Here is a 14,842-nt window from a genome sequence, read left to right on the forward strand (position 1 = left end):
GTCCCACGAGCACTCACCTCCTTTGCTGCTGAGGAAATGGGACTTTTCCTCCATCGGTGCAGCCGAGGCTCTAAAACAGTTTAACCTGAGATCTGTTATCAAAAGCCTAATCACCGTGATGCCCAAGGGGTTTTGAAGAGAGATACCCTTATTTAAAAATTGCAGTAAATACCTTCTATTTTTGTTAAGCCCTAGTAGGACAGCCTGTGCCTTGGCTCTCTGTACATGTGAAGTCTGCCCCTTGCAAACCTAGCCTGCATATTCCCAGCATCGACATCTTCCACTCCCTCTCTCTTGCTCACTCCCTCTCTCTTGCTCACTCCCTCTCTCTAGCAAGTCCCTCAATGGTGTCATATCTGTCCTTTTTATTCATTGCAGGGTTTATTTTTAGCCCGAAACAACTGCTTCCTAAAAATGGAGTTCCTAATGACACGGGAGCTGGACACAGCTATGTAAGGTATCCAGGGCTAGGCCTGACAGCTTCTCCTGTCTGTCTCTTTGTTGTGAGCCCAGGACAGCAGAGTTTGCTGATCCCCAGCAGCCTTGCAGAGTTTGGGCTGATCACTAGGAAGGCAGCAGAAAGAGAAACTCGGTTCGAACTTCACTTGGAGACTTTGGTCTCCCCCTGTTCCCAAATTAAGAAGGAGGAAGACGTTTGCCCTTCCTCCACTGCACTCCCAGGGCTCCCCCATGAAGGCGACTTTCTGGATCCTGGCAGGTTTTTACCTGCTTTTCTGCTGCAAGGCAGAAGAGGGACTGAACTTCCCCACTTACGATGGGAAAGACCGAGTGATTGACCTGAACGAGAAGAACTACAAGCAGGCCCTGAAGAAGTACGACATGCTCTGCCTGCTCTTCCACGAGCCTGTGAGCTCTGACAAGGTCGCCCAGAGGCAGTTCCAGATGACAGAGATGGTCCAGATGATGCAGCGTGCCAGCAAGTCCCTCAATGGTGTCATATCTGTCCTTTTTATTCATTGCAGGGTTTATTTTTAGCCCGAAACAACTGCTTCCTAAAAATGGAGTTCCTAATGACACGGGAGCTGGACACAGCTATGTAAGGTATCCAGGGCTAGGCCTGACAGCTTCTCCTGTCTGTCTCTTTGTTGTGAGCCCAGGACAGCAGAGTTTGCTGATCCCCAGCAGCCTTGCAGAGTTTGGGCTGATCACTAGGAAGGCAGCAGAAAGAGAAACTCGGTTCGAACTTCACTTGGAGACTTTGGTCTCCCCCTGTTCCCAAATTAAGAAGGAGGAAGACGTTTGCCCTTCCTCCACTGCACTCCCAGGGCTCCCCCATGAAGGCGACTTTCTGGATCCTGGCAGGTTTTTACCTGCTTTTCTGCTGCAAGGCAGAAGAGGGACTGAACTTCCCCACTTACGATGGGAAAGACCGAGTGATTGACCTGAACGAGAAGAACTACAAGCAGGCCCTGAAGAAGTACGACATGCTCTGCCTGCTCTTCCACGAGCCTGTGAGCTCTGACAAGGTCGCCCAGAGGCAGTTCCAGATGACAGAGATGGTCCTGGAGGTAAGTCCCACTGCGTGTCCCGGGGTCAATACACAGCATTGTGTGGAGCCATGGAGAGGAGCCACAGGATGGGACAGTCAAAAGGTCTTGTTTAGGGGGGCACTGAGCACCTAAAAGTTTAGGTTTGTTTACTTGGTTAGCCCCTGAGTGATGCTAAACCCAGGAAAAAACCCTTTTTGTGTTCTTCTGAGTTGTTTGCTGGGCAACAGTTTTTCTGGATTGTGTGTCAGAATCCCAGGCAATAGCAAGTAACCTTGCAGACCTCAGCAACGTAAATTCAGCTCGTCATCAGCACAGACCCGAGCCCATAGCTTGAGATTTGTTGATCCTTTCTTATTCTCTGCAAGGCAGTGTCCCCCTTGTATTTTTCTGTCCCACTACGAGTAAGCAGCCAAGCACCTTACCAAACTGTGCTGCAACCTGGTGTCCTAGTTCCCCATCTCAAAAGCTCCCTGTTGATGCAGCATTATATCCCCTTTTGTTTTTCTGGCACTTGGAATCAGTCTGTAGCTGCCTGTTACTGTGACCATTCACGTCTTTGCTGGAAAAAAAAGAAAAAAGTTGTTAATTCTTTGGTGAAAAAATGAGTAATTAATCCTCATTAAAATAAATAATAGTAAATACTGTGAAGTATATTCATAGCATTCTTTCTTGTAGTGTAGCTGTAATCTAGGGAATCATACAGCTGCAAGCCTGAATTGTTATGTGCTTGTTTGTTACCAGAGGCTTAGAAATATTCCCTCTTAACTGAAAGACACATTGGGAAAGAAAGTGAGAATTGCAGAAGAAACATAGATGCTTTATTTATCAGATCTAGAGAGAAGATGCGTTGCATCCCTAGGAGTATAGCAAAAGTGAATTAGAAAATACACTTGCTGAGGGCTAGGACCTTAAAAATTCCAGTATCAAGTTCAAAGTCTACCGTTCTTCTCAGCAAGCCTGACAACACAGAAGATTTAAAAACTAACCAGATTTTACTGACTTGTCAGGAGTTACTTGCTCCAGGTGAGCAAGGAAATAACATTTGGCAAAGACAAAAAAAATAATGCTGGAATTCCAGTTGAAATTATTCAGGCTGGTAGTATAATGGTGTTGTTATTTAATAGAATAGCTATTTTGTGCTCAATAGATGGCAAGTGGTTGCTAAATACGTATTTTTAGAAATCTGACAGAAGCAGGTAGCTGTTGTTCTCTATCAGTTTTAGTCCCCATGACACCTACACCCATGTTAGCAATCAAGCTGCATGAAGGGTGCAATGGCTACAAACACAACATGGTTTAAAGCTTTATTTCACGAGGTTTGGTTGAGCAGTGAGTACAGTAGCTTAGAACTCTGGCGATTTGGTTTCCAGCTGCCTCTCTGCCATAGACTTATGATGTGACCTTGGGCAAAAGGCTGAGGATTAGATCTACAGCAGACTTTACATAATTGTAGTGCTCCAGCCCACTAATGCTCAGCTTCCAGCTAACTGTGCCGCACAGCCACCTGCACTTGTGGCTTTGACCTCAACATTGCCCAAGCATTTGCAATGCTGATTCAGTGCATGTCTCCAAGTTTGACAGTCACCCCCCCACACACCCCGGACTGGGAACTGCAGCAGCAGCAATCTGACAGCTCAAGGAGAAGAGCAGTCTGCAGGCTGAGCCCTCCTTTGCCTCTGTCACCTGAGGGAATCAGATGGTGAGAGGGGCTCCGGAGGCAAGGGAGAAGATAGGATGTGTTTCATCCTGCAGAGGACACAGCCCTGCAAGGTGCTAGTGCTCCCAGTTTCTGTTCTAACTCAACCATGGTAGCACATGTGAAAGGAGTGGGCAAACCAGGTTGCAATCTGCTCCCTCTTGTGACAGCATTCACCTCCCTCACCTCAAACCATAACATGTAGTGCCGTGGGGGTCACTCTCAACTTCCCCTTACAGAACTCATCCCACTATGGGAGTTCACCACATGTTCACCAGGACAAGCAGAGGGAAAATAATGTCTCCAGTAGCTCCGTGGCTGAGGTGTGGAGCTATTCACCCAGGAGAGGAACAGCCTGGGGTCAGTCACCCTGGAGGCAGTCAGCAGCTGAACCCAGCTCTCCTGTAATTTGAGCAAGTACTTGGAGCAGTGAGCTGCTGGATAGGCACAGGGGCAGTGACAGGGCCTTTACTTCCAGCCAAACCTGGGAAAAGTTCACTCAGGAAGGTTTTGTGGATCTAATTTCAGTAGAGGGTTCAGGGCTCTGAGTGCTGAAGGCCCTTTAGGTCTGAAATAATGTATTTAAAAGGCAAACACTCCAGCCCTTGGTGTTCTTTGCTGGCCAGCCTGGGGGGTTCCTGCCATAGCGTGCTGCGTGGGGTAAAATGGCATATCTCATGGTTTTTTCCGTCTTACTGTACTCAGAATTTACTAACTGATTTACAACAAGAGGTGTTGCTTCCGCAGCCTGGGAAACATCATGTCCTTAGCCTCCCATCCATAAAATGGCATTAGTCTCTGTCACTAGGAATAATAAGGAGTCTTCATCCAAAACACCGGCGGGTGTGGAGCTAAGCAACTATCTGAGCTGAGTGGTTCAGGGTTGTTATGTCCTATTGCTTGAATAACATGACTGAATGTGTGTGCAGATGGGAGGGAATGGGCATAATGGATGTTAAAGCCAGAAAAAAACACCAAATAATCTACCCTTTCTGTTTCTTCCACATATGCCTTATAAGAAACGTATAATTTCAAAGACCAAAGGCCTGAAGAAATACCTTAGATACCAACAACAAGAGAGATCCAGAGTCTGGGTTCCTGCAAATTTTTTGGGAGAAACTCCTAGATCAGGTGGTAGATGGCACATTGCTGAAGCAAGCAAAAGTCTCAGAAGTGCTGATCAGTTCCTTCTTGACTCCACATCCAGCCACCAGTTTAAGCTTCAGCATGCGGGAAAAATCCACAGCTACAAAGTTCCCAAGAAAGGAAAGATAAATGTAGACAAACACTCCTCCAATCTAGAAGTACATTGTCCATCAACCATGAGCCTGGTTTCCTTCAAATATACAGCTGGTGGTCAGTAACAAGTTCTGGCTGGGGCTTGTCCCATGAGTGAGGAGCCCACGAGGCTCTCTCATGCCTGGGTCCTTTGCTGTCTAACAGAGGTTTGGCCCTTGTGGTGGCATTTCCTTCTTTCAGGGCACTTCAATCTCTTCCCTTCTAAGTTCTTGCTCTTCATGAAACTTGCAGTGGTTTTATTATGGTGAGATCCCTGCCTCTGGACAATTTGGCTGAAAAGGGCCCCTAGCTAGAAAAATTATTAAGGGAGTCAGCTGATAGACAGACTTGGAAGGAGAGAGGAGAGAATCACACGGTCACACAAGGTCTTGTAGCCTTAGGAAATCAAGCTGAAAACCTGACAGCACATGAATAAAGCTATGCACATATTTAAGGACTTTACCAAACCCTCACTACAAACAGCAGACTGAGGAGAAAGTGATGTGACAAGAAGAATTCCCTTACCAGGACAAAAGTCCAGCATGCAGGAGTGACACTGCCAAAGCACACCAGCTATTACCAGAGAGGGGGTGCCATCACAAAGCTGATATTACAGTGGGACAGCACACAGGGTCTTCAGCTTCCCACACCCAGGTGCACTGGGAACTGTGACCAGATTGCCATGCAGCCTAGTGTCCCTTTGCAGTTTAGGAAGGGAATGAAGTTGAAAGCCATCATGAAGCAGCCCTGACAGCTCCTGCCACCCACTCTGCTGGGTGCTACCTGGTGAGGACAGGGTCTGGGGCCATCTGAGCTCTTCAGGAGCACCAGCACCTTTTTTTGGACCACCCTTTGTGCATGACAACAGCTCCAAGGATGGCATCACCAGGCCCTCAGGTTGGGGTGGGAAAGCTGGGGGCTGTTGGGTTAGTCTGTCAGGAAAATAGTCAAATCAACAATGGGAGGACCAGCTGCTCACTGCTTTCCAGATAGGGTGGAAAGGGGCTGGGGAGGATTGTTACAAGACAATCCAGGGCAGAGACATCAGGAGCACAGGCTGCTTCACAGCTTAGGTTAAAGGGTTCTTCTCCTTTGCTTGCCTTTCTTCTACAAACCCACTCTGCACCACTGACTGCTGAAAAGCACTTGATGTGGGAAAAGCCTCTGTGCAAGGCAAAGCAGAGGTGGAACCAGACAGTCCCAGAGCTAACAGTAGCTATTTCTAATCTGGCAATGTTTAAAAGAGCCCTGCACGCCCCATGGGGTGGGCACAGTGAAGAAGTAGCCAGGCACAAGGCTTCACAATAATTATTTGACAGACAAGTAAGAAAGACAGCTATTTGTCTTTAAAGGGCTCAGCTTTAGTAAAGAAGAGGCAAAATTAGAAAAGACCAAAGCAATGAAGCTGAGAAATACCTGTTCTGCTATTTCCTTCTCCTCTGTAGCTCCCCTACCATGTTTCATCCTGTCTCACAACACTGCTTCTCAGACCTCCTCCTTTCTCCCTCTCAGCTCTGAATGTCTTAAATATTGGGACAGTTTCACCTTCCAATGGGCCAGCCCTTGTCCCTAGGAATCATGTAGCACAGTGCTCCTGGGCTGCAAATTCATGGATAACTGCCCTAGCACAAATGAGTGTGATGAGAGGTAAGAGAAGAGGCATGTGGTACCTCCCTTTCCAGATGAGATCCAGGATCTGCCCAGCTTCTAGCAATAAATGGCAGAACAAAGTGAAACTCCTTAACATATATGGTGAATCCTGTAACACCAGGGAAAATTTTTCCTACAAACCTGGGAATATAAATCCATGAGACTGCATTGCATGAGAACCTCCCAGTGCCCAACGACACTTGTGCTGTAAGAGGGAGAGGTAGATTTTTAATCCAGTAAAAGGCAGGGGTTAAACTGGGTCTGCCTCCCAGTTCGCTTGAAACCAATAATTTATTTTCAAGTGTTGAAAATACTGCAGCTTCCAGCTCATGATCGAAAAACTGGTGCAAGATCAGCTGGTTTTGGTGAACTTCCACCACATGGTGTTGAAGTCTCATGAGAGCAGATGTTCCCATGAGAGTTCAGAACCATACAATATATAGCAGGAAGTCCTTCTCTGCTTCTGATGCAACACAGAAGAAAGGGTTACAAGTCTGGGTCTGTGTAGTTTATCGCAGAAATTCATAGGAACCCCACGTCTAGGTAGACTGTATATATGAATATAAATAGAAAAAGACGAAACCAAGTCCTTTCCTTAAGCACCCTTCGCTGTTTGTTTCACAGACTCAGATTCCAGTCTTTTTCTTTGGAAATGGTTGTGTTCATGAGACAGTTCCTCCACACAACTTCCTGGGCTGGGTACACACATTATACAAGACATATTCACTGAGTGTCACAGAAACTGTTGGGTCTCTGCAGAACAAGTTCTCAGGGTGAGAGATGAGGCACACATGGCTGGATAGGTATGTGCAAGGTTCTTGTGCACACCCGTAGTAAAAAAGGTGGTTTGGTTTCCATGGCTACTAAAGCAAGTGGCTTCCACTACAGACAAGTTAATGCAAAACTAAGGAAGGAAGAGAAAGAGAAGGAAAAACGTGTACTGATTACTTTGCCCTTTGTGACCACATATGTAGGTCTCAGGTCATCAACAGCCAGCAGAGCACTGATTTTTAGAAGTAGCACCTAGGAGGATTTTACTCACTGAACGTCACAATTTCACTCACAGGTGCGAGTCCAAAAAACAAGTCAGAGAGCTCCTCATTTCACAGATGGGCGCATTGACATGCCAGGGACAAGGATGTAATTTGGTCTTCCTGCATAACCGTGGCAGAAACAATTTACAAGGCTGCCTTACCTGTTATTTCCCAGATTCTTTCTTTAAGTCCCTCCATCAGCTCCCAGCAGTGAGCTTGGACTGGCTGCATGAGCAGCATCTAGCATAAGACCCCACTTTCAATGCCATTCTGCTCTTTGAAAGACACTTTCATCAATGACTAAAGTATGATTGGAGAGAGGTGTGCTGACAGCAGTTCTCAGAACAGAGACTACCTGTAATCCCAGGATCTAAAGAAAAATAAAACTGTTTTAATCCAGAGACCAAACTTTTATGCAGATGTCACCTGGAAGCATGACAGACTCCCTTGAGCTTGGGTGTGCTTGTTGACACCGTGCAAGGCCAACGCTGCTCAGGCTTTCCAGGCTTTCTCAGCCCTGGTGCAAGGAGGTCTTCTCACTGTCCCACTGGAGAATTGCATGGAGAATTCTTCTGTGTCTCCCCTCCCTTCAGAAAGGCAATTGAGGTAAAACATTGAATATCCCAGCCTCTTAGGTTTGAGCCATCCTGCCATACTAGTCAGCTTCCCAAAAACTTGCCAAAGAGGGTTTCCTGTGCCTTCCTGTTGGGCTGGTTCCTGGCAGGCAGGGTCTCACTCTTGTATAACAAGGTGGCCAAGCCTGGGGGGCTCAAAAGAACTAGCTTGAGCTCACACTCAGTGGGCCTGTGAGGTGTTTATAGTAATCACTGCATGTTCTCCACCCTGTAATTTGACACTTCTTAGGAGACTTCCCATGGGCTGGAGCAGCTGTTCCTCTGCCATGCAGACCAGGTATGGTGGGCCATGCTTTGCTTGCCCACTGTGACCTCACTTCAAACCTCAGCCTGCCAGTGCCCTTCATCTAAACCAAACTAATCAAAGCCCATGACTGCCCTTCCTCTGTGCCCAAGCTTCATTTGTGGGGAGAGTGGAAAGGGGATACAATAATTTTCTTTAAACACCCAAGAGGGAGAAGAGCTATTTAAGCACAAAGCCTAAGGACACACGGGCTAAGAATAAACCAAGTCTGGAAACTAGGAAGTCCCTAATCACTAGAGGAGGAAGACATCAAGGGAAAAACAGCCCAACAAGTTTTAAATGGACATTGACCACTTTGTGACAGATATTAAATGACACAGTCCTGGGTTTGATGACCAAACATGTCCTTTTGCAGCCTCTGTCCCTAAATAACAGGCACTCAGTCAAGGAATCCATGGCCTAGGAAAGAAGACACTTAGCCAGGTCCAGGCTCTCATTTCTATTATATTTTTTTTTTCTCCTTTGCACATTGGGATTTGCCTACATACACGAGATGAAACCTTGCCCAAGGAAATAGAACGAGCAGCAGTGGGGAAGAGCTCCATTCCCGGGGGAGGGCCTGGAAGCAGGTGTTCACTCCTCCTCTCCCCAGCACCCCGGGAGGGCCAGCACTTCCCTGCTCAGGATTGCTGATGGTGCTCATTCCTGCCCTCTCTCTGGCACAGATTTGGCAAAGACCAGCTGCTATCCATGATACGTGCTTTTTCTGGGAATCCTGTCTGGCCCTGGCAGCAGACAGACTGCTGTCAGCTAGCAAACCTCTGACACCTCAAACCCTGCACAAAGATGTCTGAGTGTTTCTAAAGCTCCCCTCAGTTCTTATTTCTCTCTGCTCACTGCTTGGGTAAAAGGCCTTTCTTGCCTCAAGGATGCCTCCATTCCCTCAGGGCCCCCCACTCTGATCCTTCCCACTGATGCAGGGTGGGAGCTCCCAGCTCCTGCCTGCAGCATCCCAGAATCTTTGGAGTTTCAGAGGCGCTGGTTCACACCCACTCAGTTAGAAACAAAAAAGATCTGGTTTGTTCCTGGGAGCTGGAGGCGTAGGAATGACATGGACAATGGTCTGTGGAGGTGAATGGGCTGAATTTCAAGCATGCTTCCCTCCCCCAGCACCTACTGAAAGGAGCTGGCTTGTGCCCTGCATGAGCTTCTTGGCAGCATCCAGCCAACAGTTTCAAAGCAGCTTCTCTGAGGCCAGAAAGACAACAAGGCACTTTTGTCAAGGACAGCCCCAAGATTGCTCCTCTGGTCTCTGTTTTGTCAAAGGGGATCTTAGTGGGGTAGCCCTGGGGGACCTTCCCAGCCCCCAGGTCAGCAGATGCATACACACATGCCCCAGCTGTCCTGGGCGTGCCAGCTGCCCAGCTGAGTCAGCAGAACATCTGCAGTGCAGCATCAGTGAGGGCTGCATGGGAGCAGTGGGAGGTGGTCCCTGCACCCATGGGTGCTTGGTGGCACGGGCATGGGCCCCAGCTGGCTCATGGCTGGGGAGGCTGCACCTTGGCTTACAGCTCACTAAAATTAGGGATGCCCAGTGAGGGTAAAAATACAGCCTGAACTATGTGAAACCTTTGGGGAGGCAGCCAAAGAGCACATCATGTATCTGACCAGCCTGAGCAGCAGTTAAAGCCCCAGCGCCGTGTTCTGGGGCGTTACCTGTGAAAGCCACCTCCACGGGGCTGACCTTTGGGTGTTCCATATTTGGAGGCTTGCCTTTTTATCTGAGGAGCAGTGACCCCCCGGGAGAGCAGGTTCAGCAATAAGCAGCCACTCCGGGCAGCTCAGGTGGTGGAAAAGAGCAGGGAGGTGGGGCCAAGGTGCTCTCCCCAAGCCCCTCTGCCAGAGGAGCAGCTTTTCTGGTGGCAGGTGCTCAGCAGGTTTCTGCCCCTTCTCTTTGACCACCACTGTTCTTCAGGACCTGCAATTCACCAGCCTGAATTATGCAAGAACCCAAAATGTTGCTGGGTGAGCTACACAAGGTGATGCTAGAGGAGAGAGCAAAGCATTAGGAAGGAGAGAGATCCCCCTTTGCTCTCCAACAAACTGTCCACCAGCTCAAACAACAGAGATGCCAACCACAGAGCCCTGCACAAGGATTCAAAGTTTTGGGGGAAATATCCTATACTTCTGTCATCTCCTCCTGCTGTGTCTGAAAATAAAACCCTATCACTTTGGAATTTAAAATAATATCAAATAATTATAACTTCATCAACCAGGTTCTGACCATCAACATAAACTGCATCCTTTAAGAGAGTAATGAGGAAAGAGCAGAGAAGTGTAGACTGCTTGAGGGATGTTCCCTTATCATCCCCTGTTGCTCTCCTCCTTGCATTGCTTGAGTTTTGTTTTTCCACCACTGTCAGCTAGAGAAACAGAAAGGTCCCCATGATTAAGAGAAGTTTACTCATGATGGCTCTCACAGAGACCCAGATGTCCCTGGTACCTTCTGTCCTGGCCTGGGCCTCTGGAGGAAATGAGCCTTACTGCCTGTGGGAGCTCCAGGCAGGTGCTAGAGCAGTGAGAAGAAAATCCAGGGCACAAAGACATAATGAGGCTCCACAGTGAAAAAATGACCATGCTTAGACATCTATCCCTCCCACCCCCATTTGTAACCTCTGCTGGATTTTTCTCTGCCATTTAGCAACAAAACTGACACCAAATGCAAGGTTCTGCACAATCACTGTTGTTTGCAGCTGCAACAGGATCATGGCCAGGCAGCCTCTCACCTTTTTACTGGTGACACTTCTGTTGCTCAATAACTTAGGATTTCAGACTGACCTTGTGGGACTTCTTAAATCTCCCCAAACCTTCCTAGGATCACACCTAAATTCAGATGAATATGGTAGGTGTGAAGCTGAGATGTTCTGGCAGGGAGTTGTTTCTCTCCATCCCCATTACTCAGCTTGCTGGTGACTATTGAAACCATCCAAGATGAGGTGGTTCTTGCTTATTTGGTGTCACCCAAGTTTCGCTTTGGGCTGGCACCTCTCACACATCCAGAACGCCATGCTTACCCAAATCCATGTATGGCTACTAGCTGAGGTAAGTGGGGAGAAGGGGGAGTGCTCCCAAACTCCCACCTGCTTTTCCCAACGTTGCACAGGACACAGCTTGTCATCCTGTGGCTAGAAAGCGTGCATTGCAAAGTCTTCAAGCACCTGAGTGGAAGGCTGCAAACTGTGCCTGGGATATGAGCTTACAAGTGACTGTGGTCTTTGCTCGCAGACTAAGCCAGCTCTGCATGCCAAAGCTCATGCTGTACCTCAGGGACTGCATGACCAGTTTGGTCCAGTTTTTCCAGGGCAGCTTCTCCCCTCCATCTCCCTGTGCAGCTGTTGAAGTTAAATTACTCACTACAGAGGCTGACACAAAGACAAGGGCTCTGGCTGGCCAAGACTTCAAGCAATATGAATTTAAAAGGAGGAGAAGGAGGAGGAGGGGCTGTGTTCTTACGTTACAACCACCTCTATCCCAAGGTCCTGAGCCAAGAGGATTTTCAAGATTAGAAACATTATCTGCATTCAAATCCCACTAGCATTATGGAATCAGAAAATACTGTAAGGGGATATATAAATGCTTGATACTGTAATGAGCAGTGCTGCCATGCCTCTGGCATACTCTATATTTTGCTGCCTTATGGGGTTCAGATATAAGTGCGGGAATAGGTTCGTATCTAAGCACTGGTCAGACTCACCTGCTGCAGTGGACAGCAGGGAAAGCAAGGGCAGGAGCCTTGCAGAGCTGGTACATGGAATGTCCACCATAGGCACGGACACCTTGCAAAGGTCTCCTGCCTCTGGGTGCTGCCACAGGGGAAAGATCTCCTGAGAGTCTTGTGTTGCATGAAGATTTCCCCAGGACAGGACCCCTGTGCTCTGCAGAGGGGCACAGGCTGTACTTCTCACGTCATGCTCTCGTTAGTATGCAAGTCCCAGGGAAGGAGGCAGGCTGCCCACAGAGCCCTCAGCTCCATCCCCATGGAGACAGGTACACACTGTACACACACATTCTCCTACACACACACGCGCTGGTGCACAGCATCTCTCAGGACAAGGCTCTTCAAAGGAACATCTCCAAACACTCATACCCATGGTACACACCCCTCCTAAAGACAGTCTGGCTAGACACAGCCATACAAGCCCTGTCACACCGACAGGCACACCTCCAGCACTATGGTGACCTTTTTTTGCCCACTGAGCCCTAACAAAGCTCACACTCCCACAATCACACACAGCGAGGCTTTCACCTTGTCACTCACATCTTCTAGACATATTCGCTCTTTCTCAGCAAGCACCCATGCTCACAGCTACACGGCTGCACCCAAACCCTCTGAAGAGCTACCCTGGGTAGGCTGCATGCTCACATACATTACTCCCAACCAAAGCCTCCTCTCTCACAAGCATCCCCACTCACACCCAACTAATTGTCTGTAGCAGGTGTTGGAACCTCACGCGATGAAGGCACATTTCTGAGCTTCTTCAAACACCCCCAAGAAACCCTAACCTTCTCCTGTGTGCAGGAGTCAAGAACTATATGGCTTAAACTGCCTTTACTTCATCCGACACATGGCTATCATAGCTGTAAGTAAATAGCTACACCAAGTATGGACTGGACATGACTGGACAGTCTTCTTCCCCTGGGCATTCTGTGTTTTACCTTTGGCCACAATGAAGCCAGAGCGTCAAGTGTTGACTCTGTGGAACCTCTTGCTGCTCTGCACAACTGCCAACAAGCAGGAACTTGCTGACAGTGCCCCCTAAAGCCAATGATCCTGCAGGCTCCATCCCTTTGTCCAGTAGGAGCAGATCCTCATAAATGGGGCACAGAAAACAGCTTCTCCCACCATACCCACTTGCAGATGTCTCGGGAGCTCTCTTCAGTAATGGGTATCAGCTGCTCTCAGCTGCTCTAACATGGACGGCCATGGCCTGAGCCAGGAGATGAGATGCCAAATGAGACAGACCGGTGCTCAGATGCCTTCCTGGTGGATGTGCAGATACAGACCAGTGCTCTGGCCCGTTCAGGCTGTATCCCCTGTATGCCTGAGCCCTGAATGTGCAGCCTCACCTTTATTTCAAAGCACTAGCAGACAAAAGAGCAGGGAGACCGTGTGTTTTCCACATAACGTGGAGAACCCCCTTTGTCCTCACATGGTGGCATTTCCCCCTGAAGGCCAGTGGCCGTAAGGGGATTAAGGCTGCAGTGATGCTGTGATGGCTAGTGGAGAACATGTGTTTCTAGAGGGCTTTGGGACAGGGCTGGGGACATGTATTTAGTGGAAAGGAGAAGGAAAGGAGAAGACAACCATGTTCTCCATCACTCCCCTTTCCCCAAGCAAGGTCCCTGAGCCCTGCTCCCTGCAGCCTCTCCCAGGATTCTGAAGAAGGGCTGGGCGCAGCCCACATGGGGACCTGGCTGACCCCACGGTGCCCTGGGGTGCAGGTGAGGGGGCTGCCCCACTGCTTCTGCTCCCCGATGCCTTCCATTGCCACCCGCTGCCTGCCGGGCGGGCGCGGGAGGGGGTTATTTTTAGCGGGGAGCCGAGGGGGCAGCGCCGCGGGGTGACATTCAAACCGGGCTTGAGGTTGGGTGGGGGTGGTGCCAAAACGGGTCCTGGGGTAGGGGAGGGTGGCATTCCTCATAAATCAACCCACCATCCCTCTGGCTGCGGCTTTTCTTCCGTTCCCCCCTCAGCCTCCCACTGCCGGGTGCAGGCAGCTGTGCCCTAATAGGGACGTTCCTGTCCTGAAGGCCCCCAGCCTCTTATCCCCATCACCCCCCTCCAACCAGCAGGTTTCAGAGGGAGGAGAGCAAGAAGACCATCAGCACCAGAGGCATTCATGTAGCAAGGGGGAGGAGGGGGCTCTTACAGCTGCTTGGTGGTCTCAGAGCATCATTAGCACCTTGTAGGGTCTCTGGCATGTGTGTGGTGGGGCTGAGTCAGTCATCTGGTGAGTGAGGGGGCTCACTTCCCAGGGTCACTGCATCTCTTACGGAGCCCATCTGGAATTCACAGGGTCTCACCCGGGGCTGCTCCCACTGCAGGGCACTTGCAGAACGTATCTCCTTTCCTCATGTATCTATTTTCACAAAACAGGCAGGAACTTGATATCTTCAAGAGGCCCCTTCTTCAAAAATGGTGGGAACAGGGGGCAGTGGTTTCTGAAGCTGTGAGGAGGTAAACATGAGCATGGCTGGGATTAGCCTCCTTTCCTTAGGAAAAAGAGCAGACCAGGACCTGGGGGGTGGGGTTGGGGGGCAGTGATTGAAGCCTGGACAGGAGACATGACTGAAAGCATTTCACAGGAGAAGTAACTGCTTTTGCAAAGCCAGGAGTCCCTCTGCTTTATTTTGCTGGGGGCCTGCTTTAGCCATCCCATCACAGGTAGGAAGGAAACGTGATGCTGCAGTGCTCTGCATCCCCTCCAGTTTGCTGCCTGGCACCACGCACTCCCAGAGTTAAAATACCCGTGGTGCCCACATGTCACACTTCTCCTCAGGAGGCCACCAAGGCACGGGGCAGGAGACAGCTTTTGCTTTGTGTCAGTGTCACAGGTCTTTCTCCTAGCCATGCTCACTGCTTAGGTGTCCCCAGTTTGGCTGGGAGCCCTTGCCTGGTGCCTCAGTGTCAAAGAGCAGTTACCAGCACGTGGTGTCTCCAGTAAACTTGGTGCTGCGACACAGTGGGAAGAAACCCAACCCTCGTGACCTCTGGGCAGTGTTATCTCAGCAGG

General features: G+C 49.3%; 1 protein-coding gene across 1 annotated transcript in view; it reads left to right on the forward strand.

Annotated features, from left to right (window-relative positions):
• Positions 1-1,101: 1,101 nt before the first annotated feature.
• The window catches only part of CASQ2 (calsequestrin 2 (cardiac muscle)), a 32,754-nt gene continuing 19,013 nt past the window's right edge, over positions 1,102-14,842 (forward strand). Inside the window, exon 1 of the mRNA XM_009998216.1 lies at positions 1,102-1,529. Within this exon, the coding sequence (XP_009996518.1) occupies positions 1,296-1,529 (234 nt within the window). The 5' untranslated portion in view covers positions 1,102-1,295. The remainder of the gene's footprint in view (positions 1,530-14,842) is intronic.

The sequence above is a fragment of the Chaetura pelagica genome, unplaced genomic scaffold, assembly GCF_000747805.2.
Source record: "Chaetura pelagica isolate M959 unplaced genomic scaffold, ChaPel_1.0 scaffold65, whole genome shotgun sequence".
NCBI lineage: Eukaryota > Metazoa > Chordata > Aves > Apodiformes > Apodidae > Chaetura > Chaetura pelagica.